Here is a 15223-nt window from a genome sequence, read left to right as displayed (position 1 = left end):
AGTCAATCAGAGTTGAGGGTGCTGAGAGAAAGTCAGAGACATCTAATAGATATTAACAACATTTTACGTTGATTTTAGAATATTTTACGGACAGCAAACCTGAACACCAAGGAACTCTTTGTCAAAGAAGCCACAGCAACTACACAGGACAGAACACTTAAGTCAAGACAACTACACAGGCGAGTTTACACTTAAGTGCAAGGAAATTATGAGGGAACATGCACGCAGGTAAAAGAGATGTGGTCTTAGAATGCAGGGCAGCCAGGATGCAGCCATTTTATCAGGGGCCAGTTGCACCAACAGGGCTTACGCCTAGTCTTAAGATAAGTTGGTTGTAACTTGGCGTTCCAAGGCCGACCTCATAGTTACGCCAGTTGTACCATCTAGGCGTCTGCTAATGAGCTGTAGTGTAAGGTGTACAGTGTATGCTAGGGGTGGCATTTGATGGGTGTATTGTGTTTTCAGCTTTACTCTTTAATGCCGCTATTGGTACATGAGTTGTAAGCTGCAGCCAAGCATATTTGCCTTTTTTGTCCTTTCACATGGAGCATCACCTACCAGATACTGTCAGTCAAACAGACACGGGTCTTCTGTACAGCTCCATTAATCTTAGTATTTTTATGTCCGTGAAATTTCCTTTTCTTTTTCTCTGATGCTCCATAATAATGTTGCTGCAAATGATTAATAACACAGTAACAAGGCAGCAGGAGAATTTAACAATGTATCCTTGCAACACATGCACTGCTAGGTAATAGCTGTAGTTGCTGGGCATTCACACAAACATGCATCGCTAAGACCAGGCATAGGTAAGACTAGTCTTAACTTTGGTTGGTTCTTTCTAAAGACTTAACAAAGACCAACTTAGCAGTTAGGACCAGGCTTAGTTAAGACCTGTTGGTGCATCCAGCTCCAAGAGACAAGCCTATACGTGGATACTGATTTGCATTCAGCCAGTGTTGGACCCATTCTTATTAGACACTATTTGCAGGGACTTCAGTCTGCAGTTCATACACCTGAAAATTATACAGTTACATCAGGTTATTGTTCCATTTCTGTCCACATTTGCATGCTCCCTCTTTCTCTTTGACTCTTTCTGTCTCTGTCTCTCAGTGTTACTGTACAGAGGCAGTTATTAATTAATCTGGCTTTATGAGAAGATTAACAAAGTCGTTGTAGAGCAACAACAACTGCACGTGTATTGAGAAGGGGATGACTGGGGGGGGGTAATATAATTTATCTTAAAGTTATGCATGATTAATGGGCGTGGCTGCTTTGAGTTGGTCGCTACCACTGTGACATTGGTTAGGCAACGTAACCGTGGCGTAATCCCAGATTCAGGGAACCATAGCTGTTGATATTTCAGCCTGTTTTCACTTCATGAAAGTTAATTGTAACGTTATGGTTGTTTTTTTTTCCAGCACTTAGTTGTACTAATGGACCCTCTATGGCAGGGTTGACAAAGAACCGGCCTGTGGGCCAGAACCGGCTACCAAAGGGTCCAATCTGGCCCACTGGATGTCTTTGCACACCTAACATTGATGCACTGGTGAAGGCTAGGAGGTGTCAGGTTTCAGGAGCAGATTGCTGCTGAATGCTGCTTGAGAGGCTGTTCCACTCTGACTAGAATATGGCTCTCTGACAAAACATTAAATACGTTATCATATATAACAACATTGAACATTAGCCCCTTTTCCACCTACATTTTCAGTAACATTTATTACCAGGAATTTATTTATCTGGGTAAAAGAATTCTTGGTAATCTGTATGGTTTGCATTTCCATCGCACCTCAGAGTTCCTGAAAATATATCCAAATTAGCTTGATGAGGTAGATGATTCGGCGTGTGCCCTGTATTTGGCTCCGCCAGCTTGGCTGGTTACATGCTGGTGTAGAGGGTTGGGGCTGTTTGTCTCAGCCAGCAGCTAAGTTTAAAAGTATTTTAAGATACGTGTCAAACTAAGTCAGTCTACTTAGATTGGGCCCAAAAAATCCAGTCCGACTTGGCCCAAGCCCGTGCATGTTATGTCCGGGACCGGACCAGCCAGTCCAAATTAACTGTAATTATGGGCCCGAGCCCGATTTAAACCCGACATTTTTCGAGAAGTTGGCTGTTATAATTAAGAGTATTAAACCACAAGTCTTGTTATTTGAATGACAGAAACATAGGATCTTAATGAATGGCGCAACACGGAAGTATGATTATGTAATAAAACAGGTGTTTATTTTAGGATCCAGGTGGTGAAGGGGTGTGCGCGCACAGTGTTGCAACATTGTAACTGAGGGCCAAATTCATAAAAGGATTGCGCGGCTTTTGCGGCCGCTAAACCGGTAAAAATGGAGCAAACAGATACCGTCTAATTCACAAAGCATGCGCAGAGGGTGAAATGCTCCACTAACTGCGCTGCCAAGCAGATTGTGTCTCGGTGCTCCAGTGTTATTTGCATGTATTTAAATGAGGTAATATGCATATATTTGGTGGAAAAATTGCCCATTTCTATGCAAATGAGCCTCATTGATAAACAACGTCTAATTCACTAACACCAGCGCTAATAGCCACACGCAGTTTGAGTGAAGTAAATAACGTCTTTAGAAAGCTGGTGCAAACTGGGCACTCCTCTGTGGAAGCCTGTCGCCCAGACTTTCCAGTGATCGTGGCAGCAGTGATCGTCTGTTAAATCAGTCTGTAAATAATATTTTGATATTATTATTATAATCATTATTACTTTAATGGCATCCGAAGATACTGATGCGTTGAACAGACAGTATGCAGTCGTTCTCAAAATGCACTTCTGTCACGCACTTCAAAAGCAACTTTCAATAATTTATTTTACGAAATGGGGGAAACAAACGTGAACAAAAAACGGTTCCATAATTCATGTTAAATTCAAAAGATAACGAAAAAACAGCTACAAGTGAGAGGGAATAGTGATAAAGTGGTCAAACTTGGTCAAATCCACAGCCTCAACCCATCTGACACTGTTAGACTGACTCACCAGCAGACATCACTACATGAGGGTATACAGTATTCAGCACTTTGCCAAACAAAGTCTGCCATTGTTCTACCACGGTGTTCTTGGCGCAAAGCCAGCATTTATACTTTGCCATGTGTGGCTTATTGCAGTCAGGGGCAAACTGCACACAGCTGCCAAACTTTGTGGGCATGTTTGCACTGGTATATCATTAGCGCAATATCCTTTGTGAATAGGACGTTAAGACGGAGCAAACTGCGGGTGCAAATGAAGTGCAGTTCAAGGTGCCATCAGCGGCCGCTGTTCATTCTTTGTGAATTCGGCTCTAAGTTTGTTGTAACTGTAGGCTATGTGTCATACAAAGTGTGGTTTAATTTTATAATACTGTAGCGTCTGCCAGGACGTGTGGGAAGGATGACGCAGTTATTCGGCAATTAAACCACCGTTTATTACTGAACAGTACAGGTTACTGTTGGCCATAACCACGCCAAAACAACCAACAAACAACAACTTAGCTGTAACTCCAACTGTGCACTCCTGCTCTCTCCTCCAGCTCGCTCATACACACACCAGCACGCGCACTCACACAGTCCTCCTCATCCCCGTCACACTCGCACCCCGCACCTCATTCAATCCCAAACATGCCATTAAGTCACAGAACATTGACATTACAACAGAACATTTACTGCAGGGTCGCTACAATACATAGCCTTAAATAGCTAGCTTTTTTTTTGTAAAGCCATAGCTTTTAAAAAAACAAACAAAAACGTCATATCTGACCAGGCCCGGTCTGGGCCAGTCAGAGGGAGGGGGGCTCCCGGCCCAACCCAGCTTGGGCCCGTGGGCCAGGTCGGGCTGGGCTCAAGCTCAGGCAGAGAATCTAAGCTCTAGTCTACATACAGACAGCTGTCATTTCAGCTTATTAGTAACAATTCGCTATCAGCCAAACCAGCATGTTGTCCTTGTGTCATAGACATAACGTTAGTGTCGGTGGATGAGAGACTGTGGACGGAGCATATAAAATATCACTGTCTGCATGTTTACATGTTCATGCTTGCTGAACACATGTATTGATAAATTATTGGCTAAGGTTTAATTGCACTTACAGTAACAAGTGTAGCTGCCGTCAACTCGAATCATTTTTGAGCCTTGCCCCTCAAGAATTCGGGGTAATCTGAAAAGTCCTACCCCCCTACTGGGTGCTTTTTTCAATCAAAGTTTGGGGTTGAGGGAAAGTTTTTTTTCCAGTGCAATTTTGTTGGAAACGCGCAGAGGTTTTTCAAAATCCCGGGTAAATGAGCAAAGTTCCTGCGGTGGAAAGGGGCTGTTGTGCAAAATATATCCAATCAGCAGCTTCAGTGCAAAATAATTTGCATAAAAGAAGCCTATTGCTAAGACACTGCCAAAACTTCAGATTCGTAAATGGCCTGTAAGGCAGGGGGTAACTTAACCTGCTTCCTCAATAGTTTCCACTTTAGTTTGGTGTGGTAAGCCAGCATAACCACACAGGAGTGGAAATGTATGCACATGTGAGTAGTAGACTCACTGAATGTCAAAAATTGTTTGACATTTTGTTGGAATTGCACTAATTTTTCTGAAGACATGTTAGACATCTCTGCTCAAAGGAGCCGAATGTTTAGTCTTTCTGGAAAGTAAATGTTGTTTTAATGGTTTTAAGCCAATTTTTTTGAGAGCCAAAACGTGCTTTAGCATTATCATATTTAACCCTAGCAGTACATGTGCCATGCTAACCAAGCTAGCAGCTCGCGTTTGGGTTGGCTCCAATCACTTGTCCAAATATTGTAATTTCTGGTGCCCAAAACACAAGATGACGACAGCCAAAATGCCAAACTTAATGCTTTAAAACAGGAGTCCACAAACCAATGGGTGATGTGACAGTGGCTACATCCATTATTTTGTCGTCTATGCCAGGGTTAAAAATGTGTAGCCTATACACCAAATACAAGAAATGTTTTAATATTTCATCAACTAAAATGTGCGTCATGCATCTATGACCTTTGACCTTTCCTCTAAATTTTGCCAACACACTCAGAGAAAAATAGAGTATTTAACAGGGGTGGACAGGTCTGTTTGCCTTTATCGCCAACACTGCAAAGTTAAAGTACCACTGCAGAGTAGCCACCTTGTGGTAAAACATATTAATGAATGCTCATTTAGATCTATAATAATGTTGATAGGCTAATTCAGACTTCATAGGCTGTGTTACCTTCATATAAAGCTCAAATATGTGTTGTGGTTCCAGACAAATTTTTAAAAAATTATTTGGTCTTTTGATAGTAAAGGCTGTCGACTGCTGGTCTATGCTGTACCCACAAACCCGTCATCATAAAGACAATGGCCAAAAAGATATTGCGTGGCGAGTCATAGCTCTGCAGATTTTTTTCTTTGTGTTAGAAATCAAGTTTAATTAGTGGGCGTCTACACATGATTTTAACCTAATGCACAGGTGGAGGAAGTACAGATCTTTCAGTAAATGTAGTAATAACTTTGAGTGATCGTCTGTTAATGAGCTGCAGCATAAGGTGTACAGTGTGTGCTAGGGGTGGCACTTGACGGGGATGGTGTGTTTTCAGCTTTACTCTTTAATGCCACTGCTATCGGTACATGAGTTATAAGTGGTAGCCAAGCCTATGCTCAAAACCAGGACATGTTAAACCAAAACTATCTGCACGGCTAGATACCACTACAGGGAAGAAAGGTGTACCAAACTAAATATTGTTTCCATAACAGAAATATACAGTGAATAATTACAAAATCTCCATGGCAAACGTTCTCAGAGGCAAAAGGTTGAATATACAGGAGATACTGTGCAGATTAGTGCACTCTTACTGTACAGTGCATATTAACAGACTCAAGGTAGCATTCATGCTACTCTTCCTCCCTGTGGAGAGAACAGACTTTTCCACCCACCACTGCAGCCTCATTTCTACACAATTACTCACCCTCCACCCGTTCACTCCAATTAGGAGTCATTTTAGGCCTAATGCACATTCAATTTGCTAATCCCATTTTCACTTCAAATGACTTGAGACCAGCACAGCTGTCGCTTTATTGTGAGTGTTGTGGTTATAACAACATCCCTCTGTACTTGTGCTTCATATGAGCCATGCAGATATACAGTACAGTATAATGTTAACAGTCAGTCTGGGCTGCAGGGCAAAATAAATAGCAAGTTAGTGTATGTTCTGTGCAGTCTATTACATTTTGCTCAGTGTGTTGGGAGAGGAATAGAGATGTCAGCAGTGAAAGCACCTCCTTATCAAAAAAAATATTTCATCAAAGGCATATCCAATCAGAGACAGCCCAGTTCTTTCTTATTAATAGAAATGCTGAGGAATAACATCATTGTATCTCCCTCTGCTCTCTTGTTTCTTACAGTACTTTGTGGAGATCTTGAAGGCCAAAGGAACCCTGAAGCAGGACATTAGAGAAAGCATCTTCAGTTCAATTAAAGCCATTCATTCCATGAACCAGTAAGTATCCTCTGAATAATTAACAGAATATCTAAATTATACTGGGATAAGGATTAGTCGTTTGTGTCTTGCTTAAGACTGCAGTCTAGATAAACTGTTAGTTTGCTAAAGCATAGTCCTTATCTTCACCATTAGCAGGAGTCAGTGATAAAAATGATATTGCAGTGAAGAGGTGTTCTCTGCCCTGTTGGACACATCAATGCGTATCAGCTACAATTAATCCCAGAGATATCACAAGTGAGGAACGTTATTGTTACCATAGAAAATTCTCAACCTGCTGCTGAAGGTCTCAGAGGGCAGGGCGGCCAATTGGAAGTCAGAGCTGAGAGAAGCTGATCTCACCACATGTCTAGACGTCAGATTGATCTCGCTGTCAAGGTGCTGTAAAACTAAAATCTACAAGTGCACTTGAAAGACTTCAAAAAGTTTAGTTATATAAATAAAAGGGTGATGTTTGAAGTTAGTACATGTGTACATGCAAAGGCACTGGATCCAGCTATCTATAAATCAGTGAAGTAGAAAAATAGGGCTCATGATGGGTTTTCGAAAGCTGATACTAAAAGTGATGTTGTTTCAAAGTGGTGAGATTAAAACTTTGATCATGTCTATGTTAAAAAATATATGGCTATGACAGTATAGATTTTTTCTTACTGTGGTGAAAAAGCATCAGAAACTGTTTACTTATTGGTTCTTGTCTTTTTTGTCTTTTTCAACAATACGATAACTGATAATTTCACATTTTTATATTTTAAAAAGAAGTATATAACCCGTATTTTATGTACACCTGAGGATAAGTAAGGCTAAGATGTAGTGCAAAAATATGGATGATTTAATATTCCATAGCCCTGACTGAACTAAATCAAACTGATGTCCCCATTGCTAGCACAACAAAAACAAAGAATAGTTCTGTCTCCTCCATACGTGCCATCATTAGACTGTGAAAAAAATTGAATGTAATAAACTCAACCCTGCAAGAGGCATGCACTTACAGCCCTATAAAGATGACAATATTTAGTATCCTAACTAGTGTTGCACTGTATACTGGTACCAACGGTCGACGGTACTTAAACACCACGGTACATATGATACCCTAATGTTGGAGTACCGTAGTACTCAAGGTACCTCACGGTACCACTACTGTGGGAAAAGTTCAAAGTCCAATCGCAAGAGAGTGAGTGTCCATGCGCCGTCCAATAACGGCGCGCGCTGGCCACCTGGCACTCAATATGCTGCTGCAGTGGTTTGTTTTCCAGTGACATTTCAAGTATTAGCTGAGCTATTGAGTATCTTTAAGCAGTGAAAGTTATTATGTCTTTCTTTTCTTTTCTTTTTTTTTTTAAAGATTATTTTGTTGGGCTTTTTGCCTTTAATGGACAGGACAGATTGAAATGCGGTGAGCGAGAGAGTGGGGGTTGACATGCAGCAAAGGGTTGCTAGCCGGAGTCGAACCTGCAACCACTGCAGTGAGGCATCGCCTCTGTACATGGGGCGCCGGCACTATCCATTACGCTACTGACGCCCCTATTTATTTCTTTTTACTTGTAGGTTAGATTTGTTTACATATGCTACAGTGATTTGTTTTCCACAGAGCTCTACGGTGCGAGCATTTTACTCGCATTTGCAACTAAAAATAGTTTTGTGCGAGCAAAAGAAACCATTCAGGAGCACACGGTGCGATTACAGATTTCAACCAGCAGCAGAAACGAAAGGCGAATCCTGCCGATTGTGGGTTGAACTGGGGTCACAGACAGGAATATGGCAGAGCACTATAGCCACCGCAAGACAACATGGTTTACCGGTGACCGAGAAGCCCCTCTCCACGTCCAATAATTTCCTCTTTGTTGGTGTCACGACTGCCTAGTAGTACCTGAACAGCCAAGCCGTGGCGGCACACAGGTATGTGGCGTGTCAGAGGAGAAACGAGCCGTTCACATTTCTGTCTTTGTGGCAGGTAACGGTCCACAAAGCTCACTGCACTTAAGGGACTGTTCTTAACTTATCAGAGGAGGAGGGTGGCTGGTTGATTTTTGGTTGATTTTTATTTTATTTATTTATTTTATTTTGATCCCCCCATGTTAATCAATTATTGATGCTGTTTTTGAAGTATGAATTCAAGTTTCAAGTCAATAAGTAATTTATTTCATTGAAATATGATTGATGTATTATAGAAAAGTGATTTATCTTTTTATAAATGACAAAAGGCACATCTGCCTCATTTTTGCTGTGGTATCACGATACTACTCAGGACCGTGATACTTTCACTGGTATCGTACCGTGGGTCCCAATTTTTGTACCGTGACAACACTAATCCTAACTGGGTCTTGCTCACTCAGAAAAACGCCTCTAGGGGTGTCGGTAGCGTAGTGGATAGTGCCGGTGCCCCATGTACAGAGGTGATGTCTTGCTGCAGCGGTCGCAGGTTTGACTCCGGCTTGCAACCCTTTGCTGCATGTCAACCTCCACTCTCTGTCTCACCCCATTTCAGTCTGCAAAAAAGTCAGGCAAAAAGCCAAAAAATAATCTTAAAAAAAAAAAGAAAAGAAAAGAAAAAAGCCTCTAAACCAATGTACCAATCTTGAACGGATCAACAGTAAATGTGCTTTTTTGAGTTAGAAAACGACAAGTACACCACTTAATTGACTCCCTAACAGCCCTCATTGGATGGTTCTTGTTAGGGATGTCCCGATCCGATATTCGGATCAGTATCGGCCGCCGATATTAGCAAAAAAGTGCATCGGCATCAGATCGGACTGCATGGAAAAATGCCGATCCCAGAACTCCGATCCAGTTTTTCACAGACTCCAATCCAGGTTTTCCCACCAGCCCAGTGCTCCGCGATTCAAGCAGTCCATTCCAGGAATCTGCTCCAGCACTTACTATCAATCCACCAGGCCAGCATGCAGACGGCAGACACACACGGAGGGTAGGAAGAGTAGTGGTCAATGTAGTTAACTGACTATTTGTTTTCTGCTCTGTTTTTTTGAGAGTGATATTTTTATTTCGTTTACACTCTTACTGTTTAAGTAAAGAGCACTGATGGCATTGTTTTGGGCACAATTAGTGAAATTGGAGCCATGGATGGACTATTGTTTGTTTAAACAGTTGTACAATATTGTGTGTGGTTTTTTGTCCCCTCTGTTGGTCCCAGGAAACAGCAGCACCAGGCTGGCACTGACATTACTAAAATAACTGAAAAGGAAAGGCTGCATTGTTTGTTAAATGTCAACAATGTTTTGTGGTGTTAATCTATTTTTTATTTATTAGGGGGCCAAAGCACAAGTGTGTGGAGTCTTGCTGCTATTTTAATTTCAATGTTAGACATTTTAAAGATTTCTTGTGTTGATTTATTTTCTATTTATTAAGCCAAAGCAGCCAAAGGAAACCAGCTATATTTTTTATTTAATGTTAATGTTCAAGTTTGTTTATTTAACCCTGTTAACAATAAACAGGTCAGTTTTTCATACCAACTGTTGTGGATCATTCTAACTAACCCGATTAAGTAGTTGTTCTTGTTAGAGTAATATCGCTTGATCAAACCTTTTCTAACATGACTGACAACAAAATAAGTGAATATGTATAATACGCGCTTGGATTGGATTGGTATCGGTATCGGCCAAAACTCAAGGCTGTAGTATCGGTTTTGGATCAGAAGTGAAAAAGCTGGATTGGGACATCCCTAGTTCTTGTGCCAGGCTTCACAGACATCCACATACACCCACAAAGCTCTAGGGCCTGACCGATATGGATTTTTTGGGGCCGATGCCAATTCCGATATTATGGAATAAAAAAATCTGATAACCGATATATCGGCCGATTAAATTTTTAATTTTTTTTTAAAACCCCCGAAATACCTGCTTTTGATGGCTTAAATATAGTTCAAACACTCGTTACAAAGATTGAAGGAAGAACACTATTACTATTTTCAAATACTTTTATTATCAGAAATTGTGTGGAACAAGCAGCATATGAACAATTTGAACACACAATAAATCAAAAATATGATGTGCAAAAAGGCAGTAAACCTCTGGGAAATAAAATAATCATGCAAAGTCTATATGAATTAAGACATTCACATGTATGTTCACAGTACCAGAGTTGTTCTTATTATTGCCAATTTAACAGAGGTAGGTTAAAGTGCAAAAAGTAACACAAGGACATCATTTCTAAGTAAAACACCATATTCCCTGCATTTTAGTAGTGATGAAAATATAAGTGTTAACATCGGCGTCAATCGGCCAACTTCTTTCGATTATTCTCTAATGGCTATAATCGGGCGATTAAATCGGCCAACCGATAAATCGGTCAGGTCCTACAAAGCTCCGCAATTGCATAATTGCGGCTGGCGTGCAATGTGGACAGTCAGCCTCTAAATCTATTGTACATTCTGAACACAGTCAAACAGACAAAACATACACAGTTCAGTATCAGACTGCACAGCTTGACAAACAGTGGAGTGAGTGGTTGGGATACCTTTGATTGGGAGTTCCATTTCCAGACTAAATAATGAGTGGTATGGGTTCCCCCAGGCTCTCATCCTCTGCAGACTGACGGGCTTTCTTGTTGGGAGTGCTACAATGAAGATTGAAGTATGAATTACACAGTCTGATGTATTGGATAAATGGTCCTGCAGTTCCCATACATCTTCATTATGAGCCCCTTATTGAATCAATGGTTGAAACATAATGGCAAGCACTCCATTTAAAAACTGGTCCATGGAGAGACAGTGTGTTAGTGCCAGACTGATTTACCACTGCTCAGTGATTGATTATAGATTTTCCCATATTCTTTTCCCTTACTTTCACTCTGACATTCGGTATACAGTGAATATCTGTGTGACAGTGCCAAGAATACTTGATAATAACGGTGGTGATAATTAGCTCTCATAGATGGATATGTGGGTGACTTCCTCATTCATTGTCACACATGAAACATCAAGTATTACGCACTGTAAGTCTTAATGCATTGAACAGGCTCATTATAATCAAGGGGCATGTTATTAAAGGCTTCCTGCTGCGTCTGTCAGCAAGCGTGCTGTCTCAGTTTAATTGAGGGCTGAGTATCAAACCTACCAAAACACATCCTTGTGGTAGTGACTTAAATGTGCCTATAACACCAAGTATCACATGTCTGGTCAGATGTCATTTTTAATTTTTTTGATCAGATAATTTCTGATTCAAATAAAAATACTGCCAGTGTTACCCTTTTTTATTCGAGTTCTTGTACGGCTGCTTGAAAAGCCGTAGCCATGGAATCAACACTCCATGGCTTTTGAAAGTCATTTGAAAGTCATTCCTTATTATATATTACTCACATAAATTTTACACTGCAAAATATATATTAGGGCTGTAGTCAACCAAAGAAAATCTTGGTCGACTAAAGTCGTACATAATCTTCAACTAATCGATTAGTCGTAGGGAAAAAAAGCACTCACAAATAGGTCCGTTTTCAACAAAAAACCTTCCACTCCGCTGATTTACTGACAAAATCTTATTTATTTCCACAATTTTTCCACAATTAACGTTTCCTTTTCATGCATGTCCTGACTGAAGTGTTATTGTTGGTACGGTGTTACAATAAGAAGTTTCCTTTCAGCAACTGATGGTTACATTGATGGATTCTTAGTTGATGCTAAGCTAACAAGTCAAATATTCTCAGAATGTGTGGGCTGTTGACTAGCTAAAGCACAGAATGCGGCCTTGTACCTACGACCGAATCAAAGCTGTGCTGATTTTTAGTATAACAGCATGACCTAGTGTAATATTGCTTTTATTTACCAGTTCTACAAGTGCCATTTATTAACAGTTAAAAGCGGCAGAAACTTATGATTTGTTTGTTTATTAAATTATATTTTTGGCTTCGCCAACACAAATAGTTCTGCATCTAGACTAGGACTGGACTGTTGCCAAGCAATAATATAGAAGATTCCTGCACACTAGCTTGCTGCTCAATGTAGGGCGCCACATACCATGGGCCATGTCCTTTGTATCGTGTAAGATACATCTGGTCTTTTAATTTATATGTGACCAGTGAAATAAGAGTCTGTTGACAGTTGCTTTTGTGGCATATGTGTGATGCCGATGAGTTCACAGCTTAATTAGCATGTTGCTTCATCTGCTGTCATACAAGCACACCTGGAGATTTGCAGTGAAGTATTCAGGCTTCTTCTCATTCCTTCATCCTTTCCTGACTACCATTCATTATTTATTCATTACCATTCAAATGTTATTTGTGGACATATTTGCAGTGCAAAGTTTGTTACTAGGCTAATTTACAGTTAATGTAATTAATGGTTCAGAACATCTGTAAAGCGGAGTGATACATGCAATGTTAAAAGTCCCAGTGCTGTTATACTGTATATCAGCACTCATGGAATGCCTCTTATCCAATCAGATTGCTTGTTTGGGACTAACTGTTGTATAATAAGTCTTAAAGGTATGCATAATTAATGCCATCGCCGCTTTGAGTGACAAAAGTGTCCTGGCTAGACTTTCCAACAATCACCATCTCTGGTTTCGTCAAAATAAACCCTTAGATGTGACAGTATGCTGGCTGTACCCTTTGTTTATCTCTCCGACATCTGTTTACAGTCCTGTAACGTTATCCCCACCATTTGCAGTCACAATGTTTCTCACCTCAACTGTCTCTTCCACCAGTAGAGACTGACCTCTGTTGGCGCATGCTGTGCACTACATGTATTACATCTCACTACAGTATCTCCATATTAGTTTAAGAGAAACAGGACCATTTGTCTTTTTTACATTATTGAAAATTATAATGTCAGGATTTCTAAATACCCTGATAAACCCTGATAACACCCAAGCCTGTTGTGTGGATCTGAAGAATCCCAGACTTATAAGGGTATCTATACATCTTCATCAGAGAAAAACTAAGAAATATTTTCACAAGAGGATTTTTGCAGCTGGGCATTGATTCTTACGATGAGTTGTTGATCCTCACAAAAGCAGCAAGAAACCACTTGAATGGCAGAAACCTTCTGTGAGAGCCGCGCTTGTCAGCTCTGCACAGCCTAATGTTTCTGTGATAGTAATACAAGTGTGTCAGTGTGTGCAGAGTGGAGGTATATTCATCTGATGTTTCCGTCTTTATTTACTTAACTCCAGAGTGCAGTGGGAATAGTAGTAATGAATTCTGCCTTCATTAAGCTTTGTTGAGTTACATAAGAAAAGCAGACGTGAATATATTGATACGCCATGCCATTCATTCTGTTTCTGACTGTTTATGGAGAACAGAGAGCAGGCAGCAGAAGGAGCAACCCAATTATCCCCCGCTGCAAACATGACAAACAGGAATCAGCAACTTGAAAGAGCTGTCAGTGGATCCAGTAAGGAGCATACAATCAGCATTGGATTTTAAAGGGGGAGGATTGGGTCCATGATGAGAATAGGTGTAGTCTGAGAGGACATGGAGTGACACGAGTCACTATGTTTCATCACAGCATGAATCACATACAGTCATACAGTTCACGCAGAGCAACAAAATGCTGCTTCATTGCTTTGTTTTCTTATCAGTGATTCGTGGTTGTGTTTATTTATTTCATTAAGTAGTCATTTATGTTCAGCGGATGCTCACACTGTGTCCCAACAATTAGTATTCCTCTGTTCAAGACCCCCCAAATGAAGGCGCCTTGGCCTGAATTGCATGGTCGAGGTTGTATCCGCCCCAGATGTCGCCGCTGCTTGGAATTAATGTGGATTAACGTGACACACACAGAATGCTAATGTTATCTCCATCCCGCCGCTGATGGCCAGACAATTTAATTGCTGTGAAAAAAAGTATAAAAAATGTAATCCATAATTTCATATTTATCATAATAGCCTCTGGCAGTGAGAGGGGGAAAAAAACGGAAACACAGTTTTTCCCGCCCTTTGCCCTCGTTAGAACTCTCTCGGCTGCTCCTGCATCTCCTGATTATGAACAGAGGCTACCTTGGCGCACAACTTCATTAAAATCTATTTAAATCAACTTCAACGGCAAAGTGCTCCTTCTTACAGCATGTACGAACAGAAGTCTCTGGGAACATCATTAGAGAGTAGGGTTGTGTGTGTGTGTGTGTGTGTGTATGTGTGCGTGTGTGGTACTTCCTCTAAGTTTGGATAACAAGCTCCTTCACAAGTGTCAACACCCCCAACCAATTGCGTCCGTGTTACTGTAATGTGCCTGACAGGCTGAACGACTGCTTTGCCTCTGCCTTGATCCAGTTGTTTTGTTCCTGAGTTCAGCGGGCGTGTTCTCACTACAAAGTGGCCCCGGGTGCCCTGAAGGTAGACCCACCGTCTTGGTCCCAGTAAATACGTCACCCACAGGGAGAGGCCCCTTCAAATGACACCACAGAGCTCAGCCTGCTAAACCTCCCATTAATGGGGAAGCAACCCTCTGAACTTTGCTCAACCTCCGCGCTTTCTCTAAACATGTGTGTCTTTGCTGAAAATGATGCTTCAGATGTGTTCTCGCCTTATTTGAGCTCCTTCTTTCCACTGATGCAGAGCAGCAGTGCATTGTCAGGCGGTAATGTGCACTAACTCAAAGTCCAATGCGGTTTGACTGGAGGCTAAATGCTCACTGGGGGGCACTTTGAAATGAATGTGTCAGAGATCTGTGATGCACAAAAAAATGCCACACATATTGAGATAGTTACTTCTGCCATGTCCTGTGTTGGAGTTAACGATGTTCACTCATCAGTGCCTGCTTGTTTACATGCCCTAAAAATGATTGACAGTGACTTGGTGATTTGTTGTGGTTT

The 15223-nt window shown here is 41.0% G+C and overlaps 1 protein-coding gene across 5 annotated transcripts in view; it reads left to right on the top strand.

The window, feature by feature from the left end:
* Positions 1–15223, top strand: part of arhgef39 (Rho guanine nucleotide exchange factor (GEF) 39) — a 360851-nt gene that overhangs the window by 271865 nt on the left and 73763 nt on the right. For all 5 annotated transcript variants that reach the window (XM_049567106.1, XM_049567102.1, XM_049567104.1 and 2 more), the window contains exon 3: positions 6368–6462. In XM_049567106.1, coding sequence (XP_049423063.1) covers positions 6368–6462 — 95 coding nt within the window. The remainder of the gene's footprint in view (positions 1–6367; positions 6463–15223) is intronic.

Source organism: Epinephelus fuscoguttatus, linkage group LG22 (genome assembly GCF_011397635.1).
Source record: "Epinephelus fuscoguttatus linkage group LG22, E.fuscoguttatus.final_Chr_v1".
Taxonomy (NCBI): Eukaryota; Metazoa; Chordata; class Actinopteri; order Perciformes; family Serranidae; genus Epinephelus; species Epinephelus fuscoguttatus.
The sequence above is the reverse complement of the archived record's forward strand: the minus strand, read 5'-3'. Positions and strand labels throughout refer to the sequence as shown.